Here is a 17,123-nt window from a genome sequence, read left to right on the forward strand (position 1 = left end):
CTTTGGCTGTTTCAGCAATGTTCCAGCTTTACTGTATCACAGCCCCTCTTTGTCTGTGTTCTTGTCTGCATTTGACTGTTCAGTCTCCTGGTCACATTCTGAGTCAACTTGTGTATTATTTTCAACTTGTGTCTCTGTTCCTATTTTGCTTATATGAACTCATTGTCAAATTTTTGAGATGTCTTTGATTTCTTCTTAAGATTTGACCATTACCTATGGTCACCAAGTATGAGTGAGATGACTCCTCCTTGATTACTGTAACTTTAAATGGCCAGTGTTCCATCTTGCCAAATTTGTATAGAGTCTTGACCCTTTATTGTTATTCTGCATCTTTTTGTACTTTCCCAATCTTTTCCCCACTATTGTGCACTCTTTCGCAGACCCTTCATTTCTGGCCCAGGTCAGGTAGTCAAGTTTTTACATGCCTGTTCTAGAGAAGTTCCACAGGTGATTTTCCACATTGCAGAAGTGTAGCTCTGGAATTAAGTAGTACCAAGTAGGGATCTTCTTCCTCCGTTGATTTTTTTCAATAGGTTCTTCACAATGCGTATTCCACATTCTGCCAGTCCATTGCCTTGAGGGTAATTGAGACTGATGTTTCAAGACGAAAATCATACATTTAAGCAAAATATCAAAGTTCCCTATTGTTGAACATAAATTACAATTCTTAGAATCCCATGACATGCAAATATTAATTTAATATGGCTGACAAGTGCTGTCACTGTGGTAGCTTCAAGTGACATTTTGTGAAATTAGTAGAATAATCTATTATAATCAGGTGGTCATGTCTTCCCAAACTGAACAGATCAGTTCCTACTTTTTCCCATGGAATAGCAAGTTGCTTAAAGAGTATCATTGGTTCTTTTTGCTGGGCATCCCTGTACTTCTGATGTCCTCCACACTCCCTCACCATGTCTTCAATATCACTGTTCATCTGTAGCCAAAAGATAACTTCTCTGCTTCCTTTTTTTCATATGGGCATTCCCACATGTCTTTCATGTATTCATTCCAAAATTTTCTCTCTCATCACTGTAGGAATCAGAGCCTGTATATGCTTTATGAGTATTTGTGAGATCACTGAGAGTTCATTTTAATTTTGAAATATGTGGGTCGAAAATGGTGATTTTTTTTTTCTTCCTTTCTTGAATCACTTCTCACAGTCTTTCATCTTTAGCCATTTTCATCATCAGTTCATCCCAAATGCCTGGAGATGCATTGCATGCTGCTTTAATTATTTTGCCCCAGATCATCAGTTTAAGAACTATTTGATAGCAGGTGGTCATGTTTACACATGCATTAATGCACTGTAATTAGTGCACAGTAAGTTTAGTACCTGTAATAACAGGTACTAAATGAACAGTAATCCATACTACTGTGCAGTAGCATTGGCACATGTATTTTAAGTGGCACTAATGTACAGTAGACTAATTCTACTTTCACCATGATGTACTAATGCACGGTAGAATTAGTCTACTGCACTTTTAGCATCTTGTGTAGACATACCTAGTATGTTCTTAAAAGTATGTCTGCCATCACCAAGTCATATCCAAGTTAGAACTTCAGGGTTGTATCATACTTCCGCAATTTCAGAAGTAGCTGTAGCATTCTTGGTCATGCATCTCTAATTCCTTTTTTGAATATTTCAATCAGTGGTTTGTAATCTATTTCTGCAGTGAATCTCTGACTGTACAGTAAGTCACAGAATCATGTACATCCATAAGCTAGGCCAAGGGTCTCTTTTTCAATTTGTGCATATAATTTTTCTGCACCTGTCATAGCCCTAAATGCATATGAGACTGAAAACCAATCAGTTCGCAGTACTGCAATAGTACTGTTTCCAATCCATCTTTTGAGGCATCTGTGAAGAATCTGAAGTCTTTTAATGGATCAAAAAATTGAATCATGGAGTCTGGTGTCAAAAAGTATTTTAGATCATTAAATTTGCTTTTATACTCTGGCATCCAGGCCCATTTCATGCCTTTATAGACAAGATTCCTTAGGGAACGTGTGAATTCTCTTTTTATCTTCAGGTTTTGCATGTTCAGTATGACCTGAACATTTGAGTCATCAGCTAATATTATTTCTGAGGTCATTTTCTCACCAAATATGTCATTCCTGTTGTTTGAAACAGATGTTTGTCCTTATTCATTTTCAGGTTGTTAGTTCTTACAATATCCAGTACTTTTTTCAGTTGTTGTTGATGTTCAGTGACACCACACCTGCTAGACCCTCTAGCTTCTCGCTCACTGTATGGTGAAATGAGCTGAGCGTATTCCAAAAGATAGTCTTAGGAAGGCTAAATGGGGTGTTTAAAGTGAAGATCTTTGAACTCTCAGTATCCAAAGAGATTTGCCAAACACCTGTTGATGCATCTAATACGCTGAAAAATTTGGCTACTGCCATCTCTGACAGAAGTTCACTTCTTGTATGGGAAAGTGTGCTTTTTAAAATGTTTTTACTCAACTACTCTTCCTCCACATACAAGTCTGTTTCTGCACTTATTAGACATATGTTCCTGTTTTCTCTGCACATTTAAGCATAATGATTCAGTTTATTACAGCTTCTACATTTTTACCCAAATGCTGGACACTTGCTATACCCATGCTGTTTGCCACAAAGCCGACATTTTTTATGGCTTTCCACATAACTGTGCTTGCCCAGCTTAATTTTTGTAGCCTTTTATTTGACTAGTTTACTGAATACGCTTACGGTCGTCTTTTGTGCATCTTCCTCTAGGCCTTTTACTTGTTTTTCTGCTTGTTCTGTAGATTAGCATAAACATCTTGCCTTTTCTAGTATCAAGGGTCTCTCTCCCGCCCTGGCAGAAATTCAGTTAAAGGTGTGATGGGGCCCAATCCCTGATCCCCATAGTCGCACCTCCTGATATGTCATCTATGAGCTATGATTGTGGGATCAGGGATGATATCCAAATTGCATCCTATTGCTGGTCAAAAGGGAGCTGAAGAGCTGGGTGTTTCCATGGCTTGGAGCACCAGTCAGGTGATTGTTGTTCCCTGCTGGAGGATCACATCGGAGCCCTTCAGTTATTCGGCATGAAATGTTATACCAGTAATACTTTGGTCTTGAAAGGCTAAGGTGTTTCCCAAATTATTATTTGGGAAACAGTAGACCCCAGACCATTTACTTGATATTTTATATTTTTTAGCATTGAGATTTAGTTTTTCAGTGTTCATAAGTCTGCACCTATAATTTTGCTTCTTTAGATAGATACTTTTCAGAAAACAGAACAGGAAAAAGAATTATAACATTCATAAGTGACAAGCTTAACTGATAGATTTACCCAGCATTTCAATAAACTACTATTCACAAGGACAATTTTTTGTATAGTTGAATTCCACCCATCACCTACATTTTTCTATCCAGCAATATGCTCTCCAAATTTTAACAAGGTGTCCATTCAGAAATGTGTCGCCTTACTCCGTTACATCTTAAATTGCCTTGGTAAAATACTCTTATTTCCATGCCAAAAATAGATTGGTTTCTATGGCTTCTGTTGGTATCTGGACTTCCCTTCCTTCCTTCAGTTTCTCTTTTAGCTAATCCCTTTCTACTTCCTCTCATCACCTTTCCTGTCCTTTAGTACAATTAATACACAAGAACAAAAATAGTAAAAATAAATAAAACCCTTTTAAAATTACCCATTTGTTTTCCGAAAAAAAAAAGAACACCCATAGTATTACCAAATAAGGACTCTTTTCACTCTGGGTGCTAGATCTCTTTTTGCATCATTTTGCATCCTCTGGCTCAAAATGGTTGTCCTAGTTTCCACCTGGCATGTATGCTTGTTGGTAAGCAAAGTGGCCAGTTAAAGAATGAGTTATTTTTGAGCCTTTATAAGACCAGATCTTTTTTGACTACTACTGGTATCCCATAGCTAAAGTGAGGGAGTGAGTCACTGTAGGTGGTGTCAGAGGTCAAGTAAGAAAAAAAAATATCAGATGCCCTATAACCCTTGTAATGATTGAGAGGTTACTGGGGTCACAGGATTTCTCACTCGGCATACTGGTGTTGACCCCTGGGAAAAAATGGTAGTCATTGTACTTTTACCTAGAAGAATAAATAAGAATTGGATTAGTATAGAACTAATAGTGTAGAATTTTGATTATGAGAAGAAATCCACGCATCTGAAAGAAAACCTGATAGACAGGAAAGTAGAACTTACTCCTTCATGATTGAGGTTGAAAACAAGGAGAGAAGGATGGAAGAAAGATCCAGGTGGACTGGGGGTAGGGAGTATTGTGTAGTTCAGTGGCTTACATGATATACATGTACTAAATCTGGTTGATTGTCCTCCACAGTTTGTACATCTTTGCTACCCTTGGCCCTAATCCTGCAAACTTCCTACATGTAAGAGATATGCAAGGAAGAGATATGTAACCCTTTCCACAATCAAGTCCCTGGTTTGGGCTAACCTTTTTGTTAGCACTTTAATACTAGGTTGACCTCGATTTTGAGAGGTAACTGGTGTATGTTAATCCCAATGCTTTACATAGTTTGAAAATCATATCTGGCAATTCATATTGGACGCAGTCAACATTGTGTTTTATTAATTAATTTTTATATCAGACCCAAACACTGCATAGATGGTTTACTGCATTCTATGCATATGAAAGAAAAATACCCAGGTTTTAACTGGATTTGTTTCTAAGAAAGCTTTTGGTTAGTTTTTGTTGCTCTTGTTTCATTCATTATAAATACAAAGCAATGGTTTATATTACTGAATGCCTTCCATTCCCAGTAATCTCAAGAGTGTGTTATTAGCAGAGCAATAACTTCAAAATGCTGCCACCACAGGGGTTGAAGGAGAGCAAGCATTCTGCACAGAGCACAGTAGTAAGAATAGTTACCTAATTCCTTCCTATGCTCAACTATATGAATAATCAATCCAAATGAAAGACTACTTGGATTTTGGTTTCTACACTTCTATTCTCTGTTCTACAGCATTCACAAATTTAGTGAGACCACATCTACTGTAGTGAGCCTAAATCAACATCAGTGACATTATTCCTTCACCCCTTCTGGTCCACCAAAATTCTCCTTTTTTCCCCTGTATGACTATCCTCTGGCTGTCTGTACCTTGTGCTAGTTTGCAAACTCAGGAAGTCTCCCAATTGTACCACAGTTTTTGACATGGCACAATTGGATTATGGTTGGATTATGTCATTTTCCCACAAGGAAAACTGCAACATTTTTTTCCCATTCTTGCCTACATTTTTCTTCATTTTCGTTTGTTTGTTGTTTGTTTTGTTTTGATAAAGTGCTGGCATTTTTTTCCCCCAACAGAAAAAATTTCTGGGTGTTCATTTCTTGGGTGTTTAGTTTCTTGAAGACAGTCTGAATAACGTTGAAGACAGATATGTGTTGGGAAGGAAGATAGGACAGATTCAATAATTGTATCAATATCAAAGGATACCACTTATAAGCGGATACAGTAACACAGTCTAATTTTGTAGCAATATGTGTGTAACAAACCCACTCCAAACCAATCTCTGTTGGAAAACATACACAAGACAACTGATGGTCTTGAATAAAGTGGATTGGGTACTTTACAATTTATTTTCACTCACCAAAGACATGGATCTGTCTGGTGGGCCCCATTTCACATAAGTGGTCAGTGGAGTGGTAGACCTGCTGTCAATGCTCATAGTGTCCTTGGACTCTTGATGCTCTTGGACTGGCTCATATAAACTATCCATGGAACCTTCCTGAAATGCACAGATGCACACATCATTAGCCATACATGCATATACATGAATGAAGAAAAAGGAAAGCTAAAAGCTTCTATGAATCACAAAACATATCAAAAGTCAGAATCCCCTGAGTGACAAGTGTCATTTTTCATAAGATCCAGACATTTTCTGTTTTTCCTTTACAGAAATGATCACTTATTCTGAGGCAACAGCAAGACAGTAGTACTTGCTACCTAAATCATGATATTGTAGGAGACTGCTACAAATTTACAAGGGCAAACAGAAGTAGAGGAAACCATCCATTCTATAGAACCATTCTAGAGAATATAAAGAAACAAACATTTCTTCTTACATTGATTTGAAGGAGTGAGCCAAGATAGAGAGCAAGGACATACAGCCCTTCCTATATATTCTCAGTTTGTGTTTATAGGTTTTAATTGAAGTCTAAAATTTTACCCTTTAAAAGGAGAGACAAACAATTTCAAGCTTTCAGTAATCATGGGCCAGACTTCCAAAATCATGAGAATGGCTAAAAATAGAATGATTTTGAGAAATGAAAAATGTATTTTCATCCAGCTTCTTCAGTTCTTGGATTTCATGTTTCTAAGGTTTTCTCAGCAACTATCAAAGACCATTTTTTGTTGTTGTTTTAAATGTTTTAAACAGATTCTAATACAATTCTATGACCCCAGGAACTAGAATACTAATAAAAACATTAAAAACAATGACAGTCCACAATATAATCACAAAACCTGGCAGAAACAAGCAAAACACTCACTGACCTTCCAGGCCACCTTTATTCACACAGTAAAGTACCTTATTTCATGAGTGGACCTATTGCTTTCAGTGGCACTGGTTGAGAAATAAGTTGAATGCAGATAATAGAATCTGATCGCTGGTACTTGGTAACTAAGTACTGGTTTTATTCTTTATTACCTAACTCAAAATTAACTATTGAATTATGGCCCATTAATTATGGCCAAGGATATTATTGTACAATCATATTTAATCTTCTAGTACAGAAGGTGAACAAGCATGTATAAGAAACTGTACTCCTAAAAGTTCAAAATTTTACAGACTGGTGCTAAAACCACGTTGAGACTTGGGTAAAGTCTGTCTCATATAAGAGGAACAATCTTATTGGCCACGAACTGTAGTTCTAAGCCATGCCAATAAGTCTTGTTATCCATGTGGGCCCAACTATTATGCTGATCTCTTGAACATTACATGGCTCACATGGCATATCTTTGAAAAGTAAAGAAAGGTAAGCAGAGGTGTTAAACAGGTTTATTGTCTTTGTTGTATTTGTGTTTTACATAAGATTTTATTCCAGGTTTTAAGGAGGGTTAATATAGTCTGGGAATATGGTCTAAATCTTAGGACTCTTCGAGTGAAGTTGTAGATGCAATGATCCAGGAATTATGTGAGAGGCAAGGACTTTTCTGGGTGATATCTTTTATTGGACCAACTGCATAGCTTGGATAAAGTTAGACAAACTTTTGAATGCAAAGCATTCTTCTTCAGGTCACCTCGTTTTGATTTAGATCACCTGAAGAAGAATACTTTCCATTCAAAAGTTTGTCTAACTTATCCCAACTATGCAGTTGATCCAGTATAAGGCTTAAACTTGTCACTCTACCTAAAACTTGGAAGTGCTTGGGTTCAAAGGGCAAAAGAGTTGGTCTTCATTTAAGGGTCACTATACACTTTAGAACTTTTTTGTCTAAGTAGCATAGCTGGGGTTTCAAAGCAACAAGACCTCCTAGGATGAGCCCAGTGCCCACTGGGTAGACTGTTCTCTAGTCCTTTAAAAATCCATGCTAAAAGGAAAATTAAGAACATCTGATTTTGGAATACTCAGGAATCATTCACACACAGCTTGATTAATAAAATACATTTACATGCTTCCATTTTTGAGAGAAACACTTTTCTTTTGTAAAGTGCAGTCATTCTAATACAGCCTATGCAGCATAAGTTTAGGAGCATCATAAGCAGTCAGTGGAAAAAAGAACTGAAACTACCTGAGGCTAGATTGTGTCAGGTGCTGTCAGTGCCTAGGGTGGTGATGCGCATACAAAGATACTTTCTGCCCCAGGGTCATTGTTATAAGCATTTCTGATGTGCCTGTTATAGGAATGTGTGTCATTTTTCTTTAATTTGGTAGCAGAAATCCTGGCAGGAGGAAAGGGGAAGATTCTAGGTAGAAGCTCTACAGTGAAGCTGCAAAAACCTCAATAGCTTTAGAGATAATACTCTTTTCTTTAGTTGAACACTACTGTTCTTCCAGGTGGCATTACTACCTGTGAGGACTATGTTCACTTCTGTATAGAAGATCCCTTATAAAACAAGTGATTGGCACAAAACTTTATACACTCTCAACTTATAGGAACTTAATAGCATCCGTGTGCTCAGAAGCATCTGAGTGTAAAGTTGAGGAAGCAAACTTTTCCATTTGAGGGCTTAGGCAAAAAATTGTGGGGAAATACTGTTTTGGTTAAAAGCAGGCAAAAAAAAAAAAATTTTAATTTGCTTAATAAAATGAAAAAACCCATTTCATTTAGGTCAGTCAGAAGCATTTAATTCATTCCAAAATATCTTGATGTTTTGTTTTCCAGTCATTAATCCCTCTTTCCTGCTTTTCTTATGTTGAATTTTAAACAGCTAACGCCGTTTTAAAATGAACATTCAAGAAGTTTAATTTAAAAATATTGAAGCAAAGCATTTGGCATGTTTGAAACATGGTGTTTCATTTAAAATTTGGCAAAATGAAAGTGAACTTTCTGGTATTATGGACACCCCCTGTCTCCTTTGGTCAAAATAATTTACCGAATTCAATTTGCATTTGTAACTAGTTTTGATTGTCCTCTCATTCCTCCTCCCCACAATAAAACCCTTGGTTTTGCAGCAAATTTACTATATATAAAAGAATAAAATCTCCAACTCTGCTCATGAGCCCTTGCATACATGGAACCACAGATTATTCTGTTTTGCCAAATTAAAGAAAACATCTATTTTCACTGAAAAAGAGAAACTAGGAAACCCCAAGAGTGTTCATTTCTGGGATGCGGTTAGCCCCCATTCTCAGGTCCACCCTGGAGTACAAAGTTTTGCCTGTCCATACTCAAAGCTCCCTTGCCTCATCAGAACCTTTCTTTTGGCCAGCAAGTTATATACCTCTGCTTAGTGGAATAAGGCTTTTGATGCCATACAGAAGATGGCAGAAGCCATGAAAGATTTTTCCATGTCTTCTGCCTGCCTTAGGGGTCCCTTCAGCATTTGGTACTTTCCCAAGGTGTGCTTTGTGCTCTAATGGCACAGCTACTGCAATGGAGTCACATGGAGCTGCCAGAAGTAAGTGGTGGCTGGGTAGCGGCTGGTACTAGCAGAGGCAAGAAGTGTATGTAATGACTGGCTATTTGGGAGCCTAAAGTCCTTAATTCACCACACAGTGCTCACTCACACCATACGCAGATGCAAATGGATTAAGATGTTGAGTGGACTTCAGGAGGTGGCCTTTTTTAGCTTGTCCTCCAGTGAAGTCCAAAGCACTAGGTTTCATTTTGCCCTAGGACTTTACAAAGTCAGCTCCACCTGGCCTGCTACATCCAGTTTCAGTGAAATCAGCTACCCAGGCTCTGCTACTGCCTTACCAGGCTACAAAGTCGGCTGTACCAGCTCAGCTGCTAATGGGGCCAGTCTCACAAAGTGAAGTGCAAATTAGGTCTAGAATCTTTTCTAGACCCCTAATCCTCTTGTTCAATTTAAGATCACTACCCAAGCATTACTTTTAGTTCAGAGTTTCTTGCTTTCTCCAGGCTATAACCTGTCCTAATTTCTTAATACATTTACATGTGCTATTTAATACCATTTCCATAAAACATAATAATAATAGATTCAAAATAATGTAAGAAAACTATTCATAACTGCGTGGGAAAGAAGTGGAGTATGTAAATTAGACCTTCTGAATATGTAAATTCAGCCTGGCAGGACTTGCATTTCTCCTTTCTCTTAAATGGGCAGCAAAAAGGATCTTTTGATCTCTCCAGAGCTGTGGATCACATGAAGAAAGATCCTTGTTCAGAGTTACATCAAAGGTATTTTCTATGATTCCTTACTATTCACAGCACCTATCACCACAGGATCCAGAAACTCTATCAGGATTATAGAAAGCAACGGAGTGAAGCAAGGCTGTCAATTCACTGTCCTACTCCTGGATTAATCCTGGTTTAATCTGAGTATTGTGGACTGGCCACAGTCCAACTAAGGAGAACAATGGCTGTGACAACACACTAAAGTACACATCTGAAATATTTGATAAAAATGAGAATTTTTCCATTGAAATGTGCTTCGCTGGTCCCTTTACCTCTTTCAATGAATCCTTTTATGCTCAAAGAGGATGTTATAAAATCAAATCCATTTTTAACCAACACCATCTTCAATAGCCATAGGAACAGTTTTTTCTATAAATTCTCTTTCTGGAATTTATATGGAGGCTTTGCCTAATTTTACTACCAGCATATTAATTACATCATCTTATTACCTTAATTATGATTTATTTGCATTTCATCTATCTCAGTAGAAATATTCCTAGAAATATTTGTCTGTTTGCAAAAGCTATATTATGGTAAGCTAACAAATGTAATTTCTTCCCCACATCTTCAACCTCAAATTTTGCTATAAAATGCAAATTAGCCCTATGTTACTAAAAAAACACTATGATGCAATAAACTGGTACAATGCACTTAATTTAGGTTTTACCAAAGGCTGCCATATGGGAAAGAGATGGAGAAATGCACCAGAACTTATTTGACTTAAATTCTTAGCTCAGGGTTCAGCCTGAATGGGTCCTCCTAATTTTTCCCTGTCCATGACAACAACTATTAAGCTCTGGGATAGAAAAGCCACATGTGCCTTCTATATGTCTTAATTTTTGCCCTGATTTGTCCCATTGCTGGGGTTAGTCTGCAGAAATGGCAGAAAAAGATAGGATTTATCTTTCATTATCCCTCTATATCTGGCATAGTGATTCTAATAGGCCAATATCATGTAGAGCAATACCAAGGATATGGAGTTGACTTTAGGCCTTCTCAGATCGGGAAGGTTCTGTGTTCTGAGCTGTGTCTTGTGCATTCAAAAGCATAGAGACTTTTAGGAGCATGTAAATGGAGCTGAGTCTGAGGCTATATTCAAAGATATTCCCTTTGAAGGGGAATCTTTTGTTTCAGAAGTCATTTGGTAGGCTATCCAGCTTCTGGCAGTAAGAGTAGGAAATTAAGGAAAGAAAAGAAAAAAATATAACCTATTAGGAAAAAATGATTACAGAGACCTACTCAGAGCTTTGCACCAGAGCAGTACAAACCCCATTGCATGTATCATGGGCTGGACAAGACCATAATGTAGGAAACAATTTTAATAAGACTAGAGAATGGAGAAGGCTGCCCAATATATCCATTTCATCTCAAAAGTATAGGGTCCACTAATTTATTATGTGAGCTACCAAATTAGGCTTTCTGAAGGCAGGGCTTCTTCCCATTTGGTATGGAAGCATTGCCTCCCATTTCACCTGATGACTTTGAGTTCATAGGGTGATAAGGCAGCTACTGATTAAAATTGTTTTTCCCCTAAGCCTGATTAGTGATGCTAATATCCAGATTGGCAGAAATTTAACCATGCTGATGAATTTTCTTAATTAAGTTTGGAAAGCCACGAGTCAACACTGGGTGAGAACCCCTCAGCACTCCATACTTTAAAGCAGTTTTGCTATTTTATCACAAACAGAAACACTGAAATCAAGAACCACCTTCTGCAAATGACATACAATTCCCTGAGCATGCATACACTAATAGAGGTGATGCACTGGAAAGTATCCTCTCCTGCATTTCATATGGTGGGATGTTACTCAAAATGACTTAACTGGTTTCTCAACTGAGATTAATTTCTCACTAGACTCATCTTAATCTCAAGATATATACAAACAAATCAGGTGTTTGTGTCCCTATTCACTTATGAAAGAGCTGAATGCCTCATAATTCCTGTTTCAGGTAGACAAATGCACCTGGTAATACAGCAGTGCTAAATCTCAGCCTTGCAATGTCCTGAGTGTCTTCAAGCCCCATCATCTTCACCTGGTACTCAGCACATTGGAGGATCAGGCATTAGGTGTGGTGTTATGAATATCTATTTCAGTTGCACAAAGAGAAGCTGAAATGAAGAAGCATGGTCTAGATCATCAGCTGATATCAACTGGTGTAGAGCCAATGACTTGCATAGCACTCCACCACTTTATACTAATCAAGTTGCTACCAAATAATTTGAAAATAATACAACTTGGTTTGTTTATTGATACTCCTACAACCTATATGACACAATTTATCTCCTTCCCTTGATAGGCGGCGTATTTATTTCTTAACTTCCATATAAATAAACTTTTGCAAATAGTGTTTATATATATGACCCTTTCAACCAAATGCCCTACCAATCAGTGTACGTATGGGACAAATACATCAGTGCCAAGAAAGCAATTCTTTTGGAAAGCAATTCTTGATCCATATCTTCAAATAATCAATTCAACCATATTCCTGCCTGAAGTACACTATATGGCCCAGATCCCCTGTTTGTGTAAACTATCTCTGACTTTAGTTAAGAAATTATAATTTATAGCAGCTGCAGGTCTGGCTAGTGGTTACCTAGAATGTCTCTTTCTTAATGTCTCTTTAAAAACTTAATTATTTTTTATAACATCTATTTTACTTCCATGTCTCTCACAAATCAGGCAGGGGAGAAAGAGGACTTTTTCACCCTTTTGTTGCCAACCTTGATTCACCAATTGCTTTGTTGGCAAATAAAACTTGAAAAATCAACCATGTAAGGGTATATAAGCATTTAAGTAGACATGGTTGTACCAGCGACCCATTTTCAAATTGGACAATGCAGTTATAGCAAAGAATTGCACTTCATCATGATAGTAGGGATAAGTGCACATGGTTTTTATGAAGCAGTATATCTGGATTAGCGACTCATAGATTGTCTTTATTACAGTTTTTGATATAATGTAAGATGTTTTGCCAACTGTTCAAAAGATTATTTCAGAGTGGCTCAAACAGAGGATGTAAAGAATAAAGGTTAACTTCTGAAAATCAATCTTTAGACAAACAATTTCATACAAAACTACATAAATACTGATGTTCACATATATGAATGATATATTATTGTTTCTGACATGCATATAATGAGAACAACACTAAATGAGAAATATCCAACCTAATAGAAAAATATGCATCTCCCATTCTTTACTACATAATGTACCCATCTTTTTTTTTAAACTTGATCTTTGATGCACACAATGCTCAGTAGTGAAACTTCTTAACAGCAGACCTGCATCAAGCATAAGCAAATGATTCAGTGTAACAATAAAAGGAAAGTCTAACAACCCCAGTTTCAGTTCTAGAGAATTCCTGAAATGAAGGTTTCTCTAAGTGTCCAACTCCCATAGTTTGCACATGCACTAACTTTTAACTTAACCAAAAAACAAAGGAGTTCAAATTAAAGGGACAAAAATTTTGCTAGATTCTTGCAGAATTACTGTTGTTCATGAGGGAGATTTAGTAAAAAAAAGTCCTACATTTCTGCTTTATTTTACTGATGAGATGCTAAAAGTAGTTTTAGAAGTTTATGTATGGAGAATGCTGCCCTTCTGTACTGAGAGAGAATTAAGAAACAGAAACCACAGTTTAAACAAATATACCACTGATACTTAATGTTAGCATCATTTTCATTCCAACATAGATTGTTCTTTTTTTCTGAACATACTGGGGAGATGCATGGAACATCTGGACAAAATAAGTGAAAGTGGCAAATGGATTTAGTGTACTATGTAAGTACTGCAAATATACTAATTTATTTGTCAATAGTCATACATAATATTTGCCCTGGCAGATGGTCATCCATTGGAAAGAGAAGCAGTTTCCATGGATTTTTCCAGTCTGTTTCTACCTATTAATTCTCACAAGAAAGAGGAAAAAAAATCTCAAAGAGGTACTGCAATCAACTTGGATATCCTTCAGCAAACATAGTCATATGACTAGTACAGTTCAGCAGACTATACTTTGCTAATAGGATACTTATCTTGAAAGAGGTCTGTAGTTGTTTTTAGACAGAAAGGTGCAAGTATTAATATTCCTGAAGTAGCTCATAAATGACTGTATCACAGCAGTTCAATTCATTAAATCAAATTTGACTTTAATGAATGATTTAGACACTGATAAGAAACATTTTCATTTCGTGGAGGCAAAAATAAAATGCTTTGCTCTCTGAAATCCAAATGTTTATGGTTGTCAGAGACAAAGCATATCTTCCAAATCCCCAAGTCTTTCCTTTCCTTTCCTTTCTACTGGATCATATCACTCAATGTGGAGCTTTTTATACTCATGCTCCTTCCTTTTTGCCTAGAAACACATTTCTCTTCATAACACCTTTAACTTCTATCCTCAGTCCAGTCACATGCCTCAGTTTTGTTTACAGTAACAAAGCATAGCTGTTAGTAGACTTACCAGTGAAAAACAGAAAAGATTCATTTTGCTTTGCAGAGAAGCTCCAAAATTCTGTTTCAAGGAATTCCAGCCACACAATGAAGCTCCTTCTTGTCCTCCCAGCTGTTTGTACATTTCTCCCTGGAGATTACTGCAAGATAAAATCCCTACAATAATCCACTGGAATCAGAGCCCATTATCAAATGAGACAGGCTTGTCTGGGCCAACATAAACCGTTTCCTAAATTAATGAACAATGTTTACCAGCAAAACAAAGCATGGCGCAACTGTTTATGAGGAACGAGGGAAATACAGTATTTTCCTGGTTACTTTTACCATTTAGTTGATCAAAATAGTGCAAATAAAGCCACTTCTGTGTAAAAGTAATGAAATATGCGAAAAACTTCAAGGCATGTGTCTGACTCCCTTCACTTATTGACACATAGACATAGAATTTTTAGGAAAATGCATTTATTGTAGTCAGAAAAACTGTATAATAAGAGACACTATGGACCCTATTTTTAAACGGACACATCTGATTTAGGGACCTAAAAAGGTGGTCAAATATAGGCACCTACTAAAATAATAAATATGAGAATGAAACAGAAAATAAATTATGATTTCTAAGCATCATATAAAAGAATCATTACCAAGTAGGAAACTTGCATTGTGATAAATTGATAATGCAGACTGCCATTCAAAGGATCAATTTTTCTATTAGAAAACTCTGGAAATCAGGAAGTCAAGAAAGAGTGCAGAGTCAAGGACAACGGAGAAGCCATAGTGGACGGTGGGGCTCTCAAGAGTGACAGAATGATGGGAAGAAGCAATCTTAGAGGAGAGAAAGATAACAGCCCATATTACCATACGTACTGGGATAAATAAAAACAGTTAATTGCCCCAAAGAGTTCATTTATCACAGAATATAACAATATTGACCTGAAAAAAATAAGAGGAAATTCATAATCAGTCTTAAATTGTTTTTTTTTTTTTAAATCACTTAACATTAGATCACCTCATGTACCACACTCCTTCCAAACCACTGATTCCCTTCCCATACCTATAGTAGGGAGGTGGATTGGAGCTCCCTTCCTGAGGTGGGGTGCTCCAATCCACCCACCCACCCTCCAGTGCCAGCTGGGCAACCCCCAAAATGACCTCTCTACTCTCCTTTCTCCACTTCCCATTCTGAAAACAGCACCAGAAGCAGTGCTGGGCTGTGTCAGCCAAGCCTTGCGCCCAGCATGTGTAGACACAAGTTAAAGAGAACGCTTTGCTTTGGAGTGCCTTCATCTGAACCCTCATGTAATGGGCATGTCTATACAAGATGCTGACTGTGCACTAGCTCGTTACTACTGCTCAGGGGTGCAGGTTGTAGCCATGTTGGTCTAAGGACATCGGCAGACAAGGTTCTTTGGGTGAATCTGATATCTTTTGTTAGACCAACTTAAATAGTTGGAAAAAATTTTTTAGCAAGCTTTCAGGTTTAAAAACCCTTCACCAAGCTGAGGAAGTCTCTGCAGTTGGTGTGTACTCTTTCTGGATGGAATGAATAGTAAAGAAGCCAGAGTACTGCTCAGTAGCTCATAACATTAGATGGCCTATGCTTAGGATGATTTAAAAAATGCCACCATATTCACTATGTCTAGTTAACAGTGTAATTATCAAATACCATCTTTTTCTTTATTATTTAATATTCTCCTTGCAATTTTGGAAACACACCTAAATTATCCCCAGAACACTGAAGATCAGCAGATTTAGTACTAGCGACTAACTGATACAAAACTGTACATATCTATGTACTACAATAAGTGGTCATGGTTGTTAATGCCTGGGAAGACTGAAGGAAGCATTAATTTACAGACAGCATCAAGCTCAGTTCTAGGATTAAAAATGACCTTGATACTTAGAAAAAAATGTCTGAAATAAATCAAGTGAAATTCAATAAGGTCAAGTGCAAAGTAATGCACTTCAGACAGAACGATCAAATGCCCAAGTAGAGGCTGGGGAATGACTGGTGTGGCTGCAGCACTACAGGAAAGACCTGGGAAATAGAGTGGTCATCAAGCTGAATATAATGCAACAGTGTGCTAGTGAAAAAAATATCCTATATTAACAGGGATGCTGCACATGAATCACAGAAGTGATTCTTGCACTATTCAGCACTGTTAAGGCCTCACTTTGAGTACTGTGTCCAGTTTGTGTACCATACTTCATGAAAGACGTGGACCAATTGGAAAGAGTATAGCAAAGAGCAACAAAAATGTTTGAAGTATAGGTTAGACAAACACTTGTCTGGGATGATTTAGACAGTAGATAATCTCCTGAGAGTCCTTTAATCCCTACTTTCCTATGACTTGTTGTTCATTCACTTGCTGCAGATAAAAGGTTCAATTGTGACTTTGCCATGAGCCTGACATAAGTAGCAATGACATGCGTGCATTGTTATGTTTCTCCAGGACTGCCCTACAAAGAATTTTGTGATTCATTTAAAGTCTGCATGCTAGTTCTGTTGCTTCTAGGGGAGAACTAGCTAGCAATACTCAAACTGGGACTCTTGAACCACAAGTGGCTCTTCAATTTACCCACCTATAGCTCTCCTCACAAAATACTATCAGGAAATTCCCTAATTTAGATTGCTTTTTTTTTCTTTCTTTTGAACTGGAGAGTGTTTGCCACAATTCACTTAGATATATATTATTATAGCTTGTTCCTGAGCCATTAGGACTGTGTCCCCCGGAAGTCAGTCATGCAAAATCTCTATCCGGGTCAGCATATATTTCTTGACACACAGGGAAAACTACACAGGCTTGAAAACTGCAAGAAAGTGCTTGTCCATTTCACTCTCTCCTGTCCATTTCCAGGAGGAAGTGAAACGGCAGTTC

The 17,123-nt window shown here is 37.3% G+C and overlaps 1 protein-coding gene across 1 annotated transcript in view; it reads right to left on the reverse strand.

Moving 5' to 3' along the window:
• Nucleotides 1-14,374, reverse strand: part of LOC102378130 (SAM domain-containing protein SAMSN-1) — a 134,793-nt gene extending 120,419 nt beyond the window's left edge. The window contains exons 1-2 of the mRNA XM_014519605.2: nucleotides 14,261-14,374; nucleotides 5,589-5,726 (exon numbers count right to left, since the gene is read on the reverse strand). Coding sequence (XP_014375091.2) covers nucleotides 5,589-5,726; nucleotides 14,261-14,374 — 252 coding nt within the window. The remainder of the gene's footprint in view (nucleotides 1-5,588; nucleotides 5,727-14,260) is intronic.
• Nucleotides 14,375-17,123: the final 2,749 nt, after the last annotated feature.

Source organism: Alligator sinensis, unplaced genomic scaffold, assembly GCF_000455745.1.
Source record: "Alligator sinensis unplaced genomic scaffold, ASM45574v1 scaffold486_1, whole genome shotgun sequence".
NCBI classification, from domain to species: Eukaryota; Metazoa; Chordata; order Crocodylia; family Alligatoridae; genus Alligator; species Alligator sinensis.